Source organism: Neoarius graeffei, chromosome 3 (genome assembly GCF_027579695.1).
Source record: "Neoarius graeffei isolate fNeoGra1 chromosome 3, fNeoGra1.pri, whole genome shotgun sequence".
Taxonomy (NCBI): Eukaryota; Metazoa; Chordata; class Actinopteri; order Siluriformes; family Ariidae; genus Neoarius; species Neoarius graeffei.
In genome coordinates this window covers 76256327-76269960 of record NC_083571.1, presented here as the reverse complement: position 1 = coordinate 76269960, position 13634 = coordinate 76256327, and the positions used below count along the sequence as shown (strand labels likewise).

The window sequence follows — 13634 nt, the reverse complement described above, 5'->3', positions numbered from 1 at the left end:
TATGATCACTGTAGTTATGTCTTACTCTGGGTGTTCTGGGTGCATATTCAGACAAAAGTTCATCTCTTCTTTGGGCAATGGCCTCCTCCTGGTTAATCGAATGGTCAATAAAGTGTACTTTGTGAGACTTGAGCAATCATTTTCCAAGAACAGTTTTTTTCTACGAAATCACAATTCTCAGCCCTTGATTTCCGAGGTACAGAATAGTGATCAATGTTTTATTTATCTTCTCTTCCTCACCCTAATTTTGCTGCGTAGGTCTTTAAGTAGCTGCATCTGTTCTCTCCTTCGTGTGCATTTCTCCCTCCATCTATTAAACAGTGGGGGCAGTCGACGCTTCACCACTTCTGACACCTCTACAGACATAACTATGGTGATATCTGGGTATAAGTAGCGTTCCACTAAAAAGGACACCTCCTCTGGAGCCTGAGGAAAACCTTCGAGAATAAAGCCTGTTGATCTTAAAAAAAAAAAAAAAAGGGCAGTGAAAGAAATGGAATATTTTGAAAATGTATGTTCTGAATTTGAATATTGCATGGATAACCCTTTACTTGTATGGTTCTTGATGCCATAACTGCAACAGAACTTTCTCTAAGACTGTGTGTGGCAATGGCTGTTCGTCAAATAGATACGACTTTATGAATTCCTCTTCATCTGTCAGTGCTGGAGTCTCCTACAGAACAAAACGTGCACAAAAACATCTGGTCTTCATACACAAAATACACCCAAGTCAAACTACTACAACCTACCCATTGCAAACATGTACATTATCAGCAAGAAATAATAACTTTCTTTTATTTACACAGCATTATTCTATTCTGAATAAGAAGAAATAGTAATATGAAATTCATAAGCTACACAAATATAGGGATTAAATACAAAACATTGATCAAAATAATCATACACATTAAAAAATGCACTTTGATGGACAACACAAGAAATAAGATAGTTAAAATTCTAGCTAAATGGCAGAACTAAAGCCAGAGATAGTAAATAAGTTAGAATCACAATGCAAGTCCATTGCACACTCATGATCCAACCTATGAATAAGATTTCTTTTGTGATTGAAAGACAATCACAATGGTGTACAAATGACGTGCAAAAAAAGGTTCCACACTGACACACATAACCTTCACTGCATTACTACACCCCCAAATCAGGAAAAAGTTGGGACAATATGTTGAAATTGAAATTAAAACTGAAAACAATTATTTGTAAATAATATTTGACCTGTATTCCACTCAAAACAATACAACAGCACATTATTTGATGTTTTACCTAATCAATTTTATTGTTTTTTTTTTTTCAAAATAAACACTGATTTAAATTTTGATTTTTTTTTTTTTGCAACACATTTAAAAAAAAAAAGTTGGGACAGTAAAATATTTACTACTTTATACTGTTGCCATTCCTTCTCACAATACTTAAAAGATGTATGGGGACTGAAGACACCAAATGATGAAGTGTTTCAGGTCTTATTTTCTCCCATTTTATGTATCAGTATGAAGTAGTCGTTATCATACTTTTCATTTCAAAATTCTACACGCATTCTCTATTAGGGACAGATGGGACAGGCCCCCTCCTCTTCCACAGCCATACCTTTGTAATGTGCGCTGAATATGGTTTTGAATGGTCTCGATGAAACATCCCTGGAAAAATTATCATCTTGTTATTGTTTATAAACATTTCAATAATTTTCTTACACATTTGTTGACGAACTGGAGATCCTCAGCCCATTTTTGCTCCTCAAAGACTAGGCCTTTCTTTACTGATTTTGTACCAAATCATGATTACAATCACATTTTCACATAACCTGTTTCAAAACACATCATGATTTAATTAGTTTACCTCATTACTAGCCCTAAACTGCCCCTGTCCCAACTTTTTTTTTTTTGAATGTGTTGCAGGCCTGAAATGCAGGAATGGCTGTATATTAACAAATTAAATGAACTTGACCAGACAAAACCTGAAAAATCTAGTTCCTCCTTAGGAGCAGTTTCCAAACAACTGAAGGGACTATGAGCAGCTGTACAAACAATTGTATACAAATGTAAAAAGCTTTGGAATGCACACACACGTGCGCACACACTGAATCATTCAGGAAGGACCCACAAAGTGACTCCCAGGGAAGAACAAACTGCGGTCCGAAAAATTAAACTGAACCCCAAGACAACAACAAAGGAATTGGTGAAGGAGTTGGAGAGATTGGGTACCAAATATGTACAGCCACCATTAAAAAAAGTCCTATATCACCCTGGCCTGAAAGACTGTTGTGCAAGGAAGAAGCCCCTACTCCAAGACCAGCATAAAAAGCCATGCTGACATTTTGGAGGTGTATTCTCTATTCAGATGAAACAAAAATTTAACTGTTCGGTCATAATGATCAATGAGTCCTTGTAAAAATAAAATAGATACCCTAACTTGTGTTAAAAACATATATTTAGGGTAAAACAATGTTCAAAGTATAAATTAGCCAAATAATTATAAAAATCTTAAAACACTAAGTATTCAGAGTAAACTACTTTTAAAACATTAGCTTGGAAAACTCTTTTCATGAGTGTTTTTCTCATGTTAAGTGGCAGCCTGATTTTTACTTTTTCAGTCAGCCATGGAATCTTCTCCATACATACCTCTGTGTGGTCTTTATTACTGATAAGGCTTTCCTTTTGGCTTAACTCGTCACTGGGCTCGATAGAAGCTGTGGATTGGGTACTTGTTTGCAGCAGATTCTGCAGCTCAATGGGTGGCTCTTCAGCTGGCTCTACCTCATCAGCGTAGGGCACACGGGTCTGAGTCTTAGACAGAATCATCTCTTGCAGCCGTTCACGGAACTGGAAGTGAAAGAGACCCAGCTGCTGTGCCAGCCAGTGGCCATGGGTGGTTTTTCCTGAGCCACGCACTCCCATCAGGAAAATACGCAGGGCAGGAGGCTAGGGAGATGAAAATGCATGAGGTGAAGGATGTTCCTGTCTTCTAATGATTTAGCTCAACAGTGGATATTAAAGAGGACTGGAGTATCATATACAATGAGGATTCTGAGAGAGGACTGAATTTTATATAGTAGGGCCTAAATTTACCAAAAAAAAAGTGTTACCGAAGTTTTCTACAGCACTTTATCAAAATCCAAAACAAATTTTTTGAAAAAGCCTTGTAATAATATGAAATACATCTCAATTTGAAATTAGCCGATCTTTTAAAAAATTGTTGTAATGGCATATACAGTATTTCCTGTACATGGTAGCATTTACACATCCTTTGAACAGGGTTCATTTTTATTAGATGTTTACCACCTCATATTGGTAGAGACAGTGTATCATAATCACTATAATTTTCAGTCAATAAGAATAATTTGTAACGTATTGATGTTTGAATTATTTATTAATCAGCTTCTCTTACTTTAAGTAGTTGAGTAGTTGGGGAATATAGCTCTGGTGTCTGTATGAACTTCTCCAATGCTTTGCTGCTAGAAAAGTAGTAGACCTTCTCCCTATATTTTGCAGCAATGTCATTTGTGCAGGGCACCAAAGTGCCCTCTTCCCTCAATACAACTGGGCAGTATTTATTAGTATCCCCAAGCCACCTTTTACTGCTGCTTTCCTAGGGATGGATGAAAATATATTGTAAGTGATGTCAGAAAACACAACACATATAAACACTGGTTTAGGCTGTGAACCAACTTCTGCTTCATCTTCATCCTCCTGCGCATCCTCCTCCTCATATGTATCCAGATCCCTGCTGGACAACTCTTGGGCCTTGTACTTGAATGGTCCTAAATCACAGAATCAGAAAGTGGAATCATTGATTTCAATATTAATACATTCTGCATTATGCAAAAACTTCCAGGAAATAAACAGAATCCAGTTATTAGTTCTTACTTAAATTTCACAGCTTGTAAGTGGCTGCATTGCATGGGCAGCATGGTATGACCACTGGTATGACACATGCACTATTGGCATGACAGCACACTTCATTTTAACTCTACAGTGTATAAACAGTGTCTTGTCTGTGTTTTTAATAATTTCTATGGTGTTTACTCTTCATTTGGACATGTGAGTGAGGTTAAAAAAAATCATGTATCACAAAAGGCCTGAATGATGAGTGTTTGTTGTCTCCACTGCTGATGTTTACTGAAACATTTGTTAAAACTGAAGCGCATGTTCTACATTTGAGAGGCTCATGGAAAAACCCTTTAAAATCACACCTGGCGTGAACTGGCTTTTAATGCGATCAAGTTCAAACTTGGAGAGAGACAAATAGATAGCCACATACGCTCCATTTTGTCAACCATCTCCTGGAGCAGAATCTGAGGGGTTTGGTTGGCGATCTCCAGTATAACATAACTGCAAGTAATGGAGGACTCCAGGCTATTCCACTCCTCCATAAATGTCTTTAGCTGCTGCTTGTACATTTCCATTGCTGGGCCAGGAGGATAGCCCTGTTCCCATCTACTAGACAGCGTCACCTCTATACACACACACACACACACACACAAACCTTAATAATTTTACCAGACAGGACATGACATGAACTCCATTATGAACATTATTACTCCTATCACCCCAAATCATATGTCAATTTTATTTAGATATAAAGTTAGTTAGTTAAAGCCCTTCCCACGCCATGTGGCACATCGGGCGGCGCCGATCTCTGTTTCCGCAGCCCTTGGCCTTTCACCTAGCTAGGGTTACAGTGGGGGGGGCTAGTCCTCTGGTAACCACAAGAGTTTAACTCCCCACTCGCATCTGTATTGCAGCATGCCTTGCCAGATGGTAGTAGGTACCATTTTTATGATGGCCTTTGGTATGACCCAACCATGAATAGAACTCACAATCTCCCAATTGAGAGGCAGACACACTACCACTAGGCCACTAGTCGGTATTATCTAGATATGACATGTGAAAATATTATTAGGCATTCACACACCTATTTATTACAACTGAATCAAAGGCTCAAAGCCCTCTGCTGTAAAAGCTAACCAATCTGAAAATTTTTCCATTAAATCAAAAATTATGTATTGAAGGCTAAGCTGACAAAATTACACAGTAGTGAAGTTGCAGTACCAGTAACATCAGGCTCCTCAGGCACCACCTTCAGTGAGGAAGGAACATTACCTGTCTGGGTGTCCTCTTCTGAGTCCAACACCTGCTGCCTGCTTGTAGTGAAGAAAGAACAGGATGTGAAACTGGACCTTACACAGTCTTCACTAGGGCTGTAACGATACACCCAACTCACGATTCGATTCGTATCGCGATTTTTGACCCACGATTTGATACGCCCACGATTTTTTAAAATGTTTTTTTAAAGTAGTAAATTTGACTTATTGACATTTACTTACTTACATTAACTATTTAATAACAAATAATTCAGACCACTGCAGAGAATGAGTAATATGTATGCAAAAATGAACAAATGTATATCCAAAGATTGTTTTATTTCTCAAAATAATACTGTTGAGCCGGAAGCTCTGTTTTTTTCGGTTCTGAAAAAGTCATTTTTCCAAATCGTGTAAATCCGTTAAGATTTTTTTTGGGGGGGTGGCTCTTTCACTGTCTCACTCTCATAGGGCCAATGATTTTCTGTGATCGCGGAAAACAGATGGAAATTACGGAATTTTTATGGTGAAACATTGCTCGCGTGTCAAAATGTAACTGCCGCAGAAGGCTTCCGCCCAAGCAGACATGCCTTCAGTGTTGCCAGATATTGCTAACGTTTTCCACCCCAAAATATGTTCAAAACCAGCCAAACACTGCATGCCTTTCCGGTCAAGTGATTGTGATTGGCTTGTGGCACACCTAGCCAGCCAATGAGCTGCTTGTTTACAGATTCGCTCCCCGCGTCGCAACCAGAATGGCGACCGCTTAAAAGAAATGAATGCTCTGCCAGTGGCGAGTGTGGACGTTGCGTGACTCGCAGAAGATTGTCGCAGGTCGGCGAAAAAACGACTTACTAATAGATATAAAAAAATAAAAGTAATTTAAGTAAGTTTAAAATGTAATTTAAATAAAAAGTAAAGTATTCATAAATTGAAGTTTGGAAGCGCCTCTGTTTTTGGGCTGAGGAGAAGTTTGAAAGGGTGTACCGCGATTCTGCCTTCTTGTATCGCAATACGGATCGTGGCTCTGCGTATCGCGATTTCGATTTCGATATGCATATTGTTACAGCCCTAGTCTTCATGCAAGCTCTATAGGAAGCAATGTTTCTCTGTATCTCTACATACAGAATAGTTACATATTATCTATATGTGCAGAAGCTAGAAGCTTAGTTCTCATCCTTGTTTGCTCTAACTCACGGAATGTTTTGGCTTTCTGCTGCTTTCTGCCTCTGCTCCTCCTGTAACTGAGCTAGTGCAACTGCATCCACCTCCTCTTTTTTCTGTTCATAAATCCTTGTAAGTACTGTCCTTCCTATTAAAAAAAACAAATTGGTTCCTAGCATTGTTTAATTATAAACCATGCACATAAACAAGGTAAGTAACAAATATTTTAAGTTAGATGCAACGAATGAGAACATGTATAACTAAAACAAATAATGAAACACTGCAAGTATGTGTGTGTCTGCTAAAATCTCAGCCTTACCTTCCCCCTCACTGTCTCTGAGACAGAATACCACATCAGGCATGAGGTCAGGATGCAGTTCCTGAATGGCTGCCAGCTTAGCTTGGGTGGTGGGGTAGTTGTCCAGCACCCAGCCCCTTTTAAACTCAGCATCTGCATCTTCTGCCTGAATCTAACAATCCACAGTTAGATTATATTAATATAAGGGAAGTAACACCACATTAGTATGACTAAACATAATTATAAATAGCTATCATATACAGCCATCATATTATATACCGTTATGTAAAGTATAAGACATCACAAACTACATCATTTCCCAGTGCACTGCAAATCACTATGTGACACAAAGTAACCACAGTTCAAGGGTCATACCTCTCTGATCCATTTTTCCAGGACATCTACACACATATCATCTGGATGTTCCATTAACATCTTTTCTGCTTCTTTCATGGCTTCTTCCACTAGAGCTTGAACTTCTGGATGATCTTCTGTCACCTCCATTTCTACAGCGACATGCATAGTAACAATATGTCTCATGTATTTGTATTTCATGTGACAAACAAAAGTTATGACAGTGAACCTGTTTGTTCAATCTGTAATCCAGCCCAACGAACTGTGAGGCTGAAGCCATTGTGTACGACATTTACAGAAAATATGAAATCAGATAGCACATTTTTGTTATCTGATTAGCCAATTTTCCCCTTTCATTTTACAACAATAGCTTTAAATTTGCTTGTTTTTACACTGGTTTTAAATGATGGTGCTTCATTGGTCAAAAAGTTATATTTTAAGTTTTCTCAGGCTCTCCTTCCTTGTTGAAACTGGTTTTGTCATCAACCAAAGACACTAATACATTCTAAACCATATACATTATTCTTAAATTCTGCAGAAATTTCTCTACTGAATGTTTAGTTCATGAAGTCAAATTGGTGTCTTCTGTCACACCTACCCTCGCCTAATTATTCAGGGAAATTATTAAATTTCTAAAGAGTTTCTCAATCAGCTCTCACCAGACTTCTGTACATCATCCTTGTGCATCCGGACCTTGACCTTTTGCAGAGCTGAAATTGTTGCATCCTGACGTGCTTTCTCCAGCCTTCCTTGCCTGATTTTATCCATGTCCACCTCCATCATTTTCTTCATGTCGATTAAAACTGCACCATAATGCTCAGCCAAGAGTGCACTCAGAGTGCTCTTTCCTGACTGTGGTGGTCCAATCACAGACACTTTGCAGGGTGGACATGGCATGGGTGGTAGCAGGTACCATCTTGGCGTCACCATGAACTTTTGCAAAGCTTCTTGAGAGGACAGGACATAGAGTTTATTCAGGAAGCTGGTGGAATAAGGAAAAATGTAAATGGTACATTCAGGACCTTATGTAAATGGTAATTTGGAAACACTTAATTGTAATTAATATCTAACACTGATTCCACATATACAACTTAAGAAATATGACTCATTAATAATGAGTTAATAGCTACATTAATTGTCCCCTTAACTACAAGTTTTTAGTGACGTTAAGTATTTTGGTTATGAGAATTCACTGATGTCAATATCGATCAAAAAAAAAAAAGGAGATAAGCAACTGTATTGTTGAAGAAATTCTCAAGCAACAGGACAAGCAACCTTTTGCATCACTGATATTGTTCTGCATGCTTAGGTCAGATTCACAGCTTTCATTCTTTTCCACTCTTGTACACTGACCTGACAGAAAAATCAGGGCTGCCTTTGATAATTTTGCCTTCTTTGAGGGCAACAGGACAAGTGCAGCCCCAGCGACTTATTTGCCAATGGAAGCCTGGTGCTATGATCTTGCTGGTGGACAGTGTGTTCAACAGCTCTTCCTACACAGGATAAGACAAGGAATACACAAGTAAAACATAAGCAGCAGTCCCTGGCATGTAATCAGAAAGAAAGGGGTTTGATTTACAACATACATCGTCCATCTCCTTCAGCAGTTCCAACTCATCTGTGTTTATCAAGCGCACAGGTACAGCTGCTCTCCTCACAGCCATAAAGTCTAGGTGAGCTATAAGACACTGTGCACATACACAGAAGAGAAGATTAATATAATTCATCATTTTACCAATTGCTGAACCAGTAACTGCAGTTCAATATGATGGTGGTCACCCACCCCCAAAATCTCTTCTGGGTCCTTGTTTCCATCAAGCTCAAATAAGTACTGTGGGTCATGAGCTGCCATGAAGTCCTACACACAACACACAATCAAGTACTGGCTTTTCCTCTAGCAAAAATAATTCTCATAGAAATTTTTAATCATTCAGAGTGTTTCAAAAAATTTGGTATCATTTCACAATCTAATAACTTTGCTGATTTTCATTCAATTGACCTCAAATTTTAACCGCATGTGTGGAAACAAGTCAAAATTATATTTAATGTTTTTTTGTTTTTATCTTTTTAGGCATACAAATGCTGTTCACTGGAAAAGACAAGGCGTTTTGTGTGTTAGAGTACACTCGAACACAGTTGAACAAGACTGCACCGTGCATTTATGAGAAAATTCTCTAAAAATGCACCGACTGCAATGCAGATTTGGACATGGCACAAAAAGTTCAAAGAGGAAGGCTGCCTATGTGTGTCTATGTCTCAGGCAGTGCAAATGTTGAAAACTTGTGAAATCGTTCATGGAGTCCACATACCTTTGAATTTCTCATTCAAATGTTGAGGAATAAATTTTATATTGCTCAACATTAAGCCTGTTCAGTTTCATTTGCCTAGACTATGTAGTTTCTGGGGTTACATCTCAAATAATATCAATTTTTTTGAAACATCCTGTGTTACAAATATTAATTGTTTAAAAAAAAGATTTTGATTGCTCAAAATATTGTGTGGTGTAAATGTTACACTACCGTTCAAAAGTTTGGGGTCACCCAGACAATTTTGTGTTTTCCATGAAAAGTCACACTTTTATTTACCACCATAAGTTGTACAGTGGTGCTTGAAAGTTTGTGAACCCTTTAGAATTTTCTATATTTCTGCATAAATATGACCTAAAACATCATCAGATTTTCACACAAGTCCTAAAAGTAGATAAAGAGAACCCAGTTAAACAAATGAGACAAAAATATTATACTTGGTCATTTATTTATTGAGGAAAATGATCCAATATTACATATCTGTGAGTGGCAAAAATATGTGAACCTTTGCTTTCAGTATCTCGTGTGACCCCCTTGTGCAGCAATAACTGCAACTAAACGTTTCCGGTAACTGTTGATCAGTCCTGCACACCGACTTGGAGGAATTTTAGCCCATTCCTCCGTACAGAACAGATTTAACTCTGGGATGTTGGTGGGTTTCCTCAAATGAACTGCTCGCTTCAGGTCCTTCCACAGCATTTCGATTGGCTTAAGGTCAAGACTTTGACTTGGCCATTCCAAAACATTAACTTTATTCTTCTTTAACCATTCTTTGGTAGAACGACTTGTGTGCTTAGGGTTGTTGTCTTGCTGCATGACCCACCTTCTCTTGAGCTTCAGTTCATGGACAGATGTCCTGACATTTTCCTTTAGAATTTGCTGGTATAATTGAAAATTCATTGTTCCATCAATTATGGCAAGCCGTCCTGGCCCAGATGCAGCAAAACAGGCCCAAACCATGATATTACCACCACCATGTTTCACAGATGGGATAAGGTTCTTATGCTGAAATGCAGTGTTTTCCTTTCTCCAAACATAACGCTTCTCATTTAAATCAAAAAGTTCTATTTTGGTCTCATCCGTCCACAGAACGTTTTTCCAATAGCCTTCTGGCTTGTCCATGTGATCTTTAGCAAACTGCAGACAAGCAGCAATGTTCTTTTTGGAGAGCAGTGGCTTTCTCCTTGCAACACTGCCATGCACACCATTGTTGTTCAGTGTTCTCCTGATGGTGGACTCCTGAACATTAACATTAGCCAATGTGATAGAGGCCTTCAGTTGCTTAGAAGTTACCCTGGGGTCCTTTGTGACCTTGCCAACTATTACACGCCTTACTCTTGGAGTGATCTTTGTTGGTCAACCACTCCTGGGGTGGGTAACAATGGTCTTGAATTTCCTCCATTTGTACATAATCTGTCTGACTGTGGATTGGTGGAGTCCAAACTCTTTAAAGATGGTCTTGTAACCTTTTCCAGCCTGATGAGCATCAACAACACTTTTTCTGAGGTCCTCAGAAATCTCCTTTGTTCATGCCATGATACACTTCCACAAACATGTGTTGTGAAGATCAGACTTTGATAGATCCCTGTTCTTTAAATAAAACAGGGTGCCCACTCGCACCTGATTGTCATCCCATTGATTGAAAACACCTGACTCTAATTTCACCTTCAAATTAACTGCTAATCCGAGACGTTCACATACTTTTGCCACTCACAGATATGTAATATTGGATCATTTTCCTCAATAAATAAATGACCAAGTATAATATTTTTGTCTCATTTGTTTAACTGGGTTCTCTTTATCTACTTTTAGGACTTGTGTGAAAATCTGATGATGTTTTAGGTCATATTTATGCAGCAATATAGAAAATTCTAAAGGGTTCACAAACTTTCAAGCACCACTGTAAAATGAATAGAAAATATAGTCAAGACATTTTTCTGGCCACTTTGAGCATTTAATCGACCCCACAAATATGATGCTCCAGAAACTCAATCTGCTCAAAGGAAGGTCAGTTTTATAGCTTCTCTAAAGAGCTAAACTGTTTTCAGCTGTGCTAACATGATTGTACAAGGGTTTTCTAATCATCCATTAGCCTTCTGAGGCAATGAGCAAACACATTGTACCATTAGAACACTGGAGTGATAATTGCCGGAAATGGACCTCTATACACCTATGGAGATATTGCACCAAAAACCAGACATTTGCAGCTAGAATAGTCATTTACCACATTAGCAATGTATAGAGTGTATTTCTGATTAGTTTAAAGTGATCTTCATTGAAAAGAACAGTGCTTTTCTTTCAAAAATAAGGACATTTCAAAGTGACCCCAAACTTTTGAACGGTAGTGTATGTAAAATAAAACTATACATTGTACCCACAGGTTTAAGCCCAAACTATTACACATTATATTTTTCATTGTTATATACATTTATACATACAGTATATACAATAAGCACATTTTCATAAAGGGTGCTGATAATCCTGGGTTTTACTGTAGCTATGTAGACAATAAATATATAACAAACTTGAGATTTTCCCACCTCCAAAGGCATGAGCATGGTATCTTTATAAAGGAGAATCCTTCGATTGGCTTCTTCTGGGTAATTCTGTTTTATCCTCACCAAGTGACTGGTTGTATCCTTCTGTGTGCATGTGCACGCGCGTGCACACACGCATGCATACACACACACACACACACACACACACACACACACACACACACACACACACACACAATGGAGTATAAGTCTCAGTCTCTCTCCTTTATACATGAAACATTGAGCAGTGGGTTGGATTCAGTTGTCAGTTTTGGATTAATCGATATGAAGATGATAAACACAGCAAATGCGCCCTTGCCTCCCCTGTATTTTAATGATTATGACTGTTGAGCAAAATTGGTAGTATTTGAAACCACTTACTGTAGTAATCACATCCGTTTGTTCATTTATTCATATTGCTTTACCTCTTCCTGCACCTCCTCCCCTTCCCGCTCATCCTCGTCTTCCTCATGGTCACTCTTAGGTGACACCTTTTTCTCAGGGTTCCACTGCTCCCTGTTTGGGTGCTGCTTCTGGCCTGCAAGGCGGTTGATCAGGTCCTTGTCTGCACACTACATCGAAAGCAACAAGCAGCACTCATCCAAACTATTCAAATAGTCACAGAAGGCATCTTTACATTGCTGTTCAAGGTTCAGCAATGAACTTTTGGTCCATATTCAATTTTGGCGCTTATGGAAATTATACATTCATTTATAGTCAACTCTCGAACAACAAGATGATAAAAGGAAGAAGTTTACCTTTAGGTTGATGATGAAGTCTGGTGAGTGTTTTTGTTTTATCAATTCTATTTGCTCATGAATCTTCAGATATTCCTCAGACATTGATGGTAGGCATGACAGAACATAACCTGCTCAAGCACAACATGGACAAGTTATTACCTTCTACCTACCTGTATGACTATATCATTTTATGAGCTATAGAAGTTGTAGTGCTCTCAGCCTTTATAATCAACTGTCTATGAAGATTTCAAGAGATGCACAATTTCAGCCACAATAAATTGCTTTAGTTGCCTCGGGTCACCTTACCATAGTTTTCCACCTCTGGTGTTTTGAGCTTTTCAAGAACCAATGTCACCACCTTCTCCTCTGGAATGCTCTTTCCTTCAGCCAGGATTGCTAAAAGCTAAAATCCAGACACCACATCTAGTACATCATGGTACAAAAGTGTTTCTGTATACATGACTTTAACTAAATAAAGAAAATATAAAGAAGCACACAAATACACACCTCTTTTCCTTGCTCTGTACCATCATGAATGTGACTGTTGAGCAACTCTGTGTCTGAAGAAAGAGAAAATAATAGACAATACAGTACACAACAGTACAGAACTGGAAGTGACTGACTGATTAAAGTGACAGACTAAACAGTACCATCAATGAGGACACACCCCCAAGTTTTGGCAAATATTCTGGCAAGGGTAGACTTCCCAATACCCTATAAAAGAAAAATATCAAACAACAAGTCAAAAATATCAGAGTGCATCTGTTTTCAAATGTATACTAGGTATTAATCATTTCACTTTTACATGTACACTTCAGTTGTTCCACATGCCATATTAATTGGTGCATAATTTTATACCAGATGCTCTTCCTGCCACAATACTCCCGTTTCCAGGCTTGGGAAACAACCATTCACACCTATGGACAATTTATAGTAGCCAGTTAACCTAAATGCATGTCTTTGGACTGTGGGGGAAAGCGAAGCACCCACAGAAAACCCACGGGGAGAATGTGCAAACTCCACACAGAAAGGCCCCTGTCAGCCACTGGGCTCAAACCCAGAATTTTCTTGCTGTGAGATGACAGTGCTAACCACATGCCACCCATGAGCGCAGGTTTTCTGTACTAAAGTTAATCAAGTCTG

At 38.5% G+C, this 13634-nt stretch overlaps 1 protein-coding gene across 1 annotated transcript in view; it reads right to left on the bottom strand.

The window, feature by feature from the left end:
* Positions 1-11787, bottom strand: part of ak9 (adenylate kinase 9) — a 32357-nt gene extending 20570 nt beyond the window's left edge. The window contains exons 1-16 of the mRNA XM_060917360.1: positions 11755-11787; positions 8692-8766; positions 8495-8596; positions 8262-8401; positions 7568-7890; positions 6930-7060; positions 6576-6726; positions 6290-6404; positions 5061-5149; positions 4270-4464; positions 3678-3769; positions 3397-3597; positions 2631-2930; positions 552-673; positions 241-460; positions 26-88 (exon numbers count right to left, since the gene is read on the bottom strand). Coding sequence (XP_060773343.1) covers positions 26-88; positions 241-460; positions 552-673; positions 2631-2930; positions 3397-3597; positions 3678-3769; positions 4270-4464; positions 5061-5149; positions 6290-6404; positions 6576-6726; positions 6930-7060; positions 7568-7890; positions 8262-8401; positions 8495-8596; positions 8692-8766; positions 11755-11772 — 2337 coding nt within the window. The 5' untranslated portion in view covers positions 11773-11787. The remainder of the gene's footprint in view (positions 1-25; positions 89-240; positions 461-551; positions 674-2630; positions 2931-3396; positions 3598-3677; positions 3770-4269; positions 4465-5060; positions 5150-6289; positions 6405-6575; positions 6727-6929; positions 7061-7567; positions 7891-8261; positions 8402-8494; positions 8597-8691; positions 8767-11754) is intronic.
* Positions 11788-13634: the final 1847 nt, after the last annotated feature.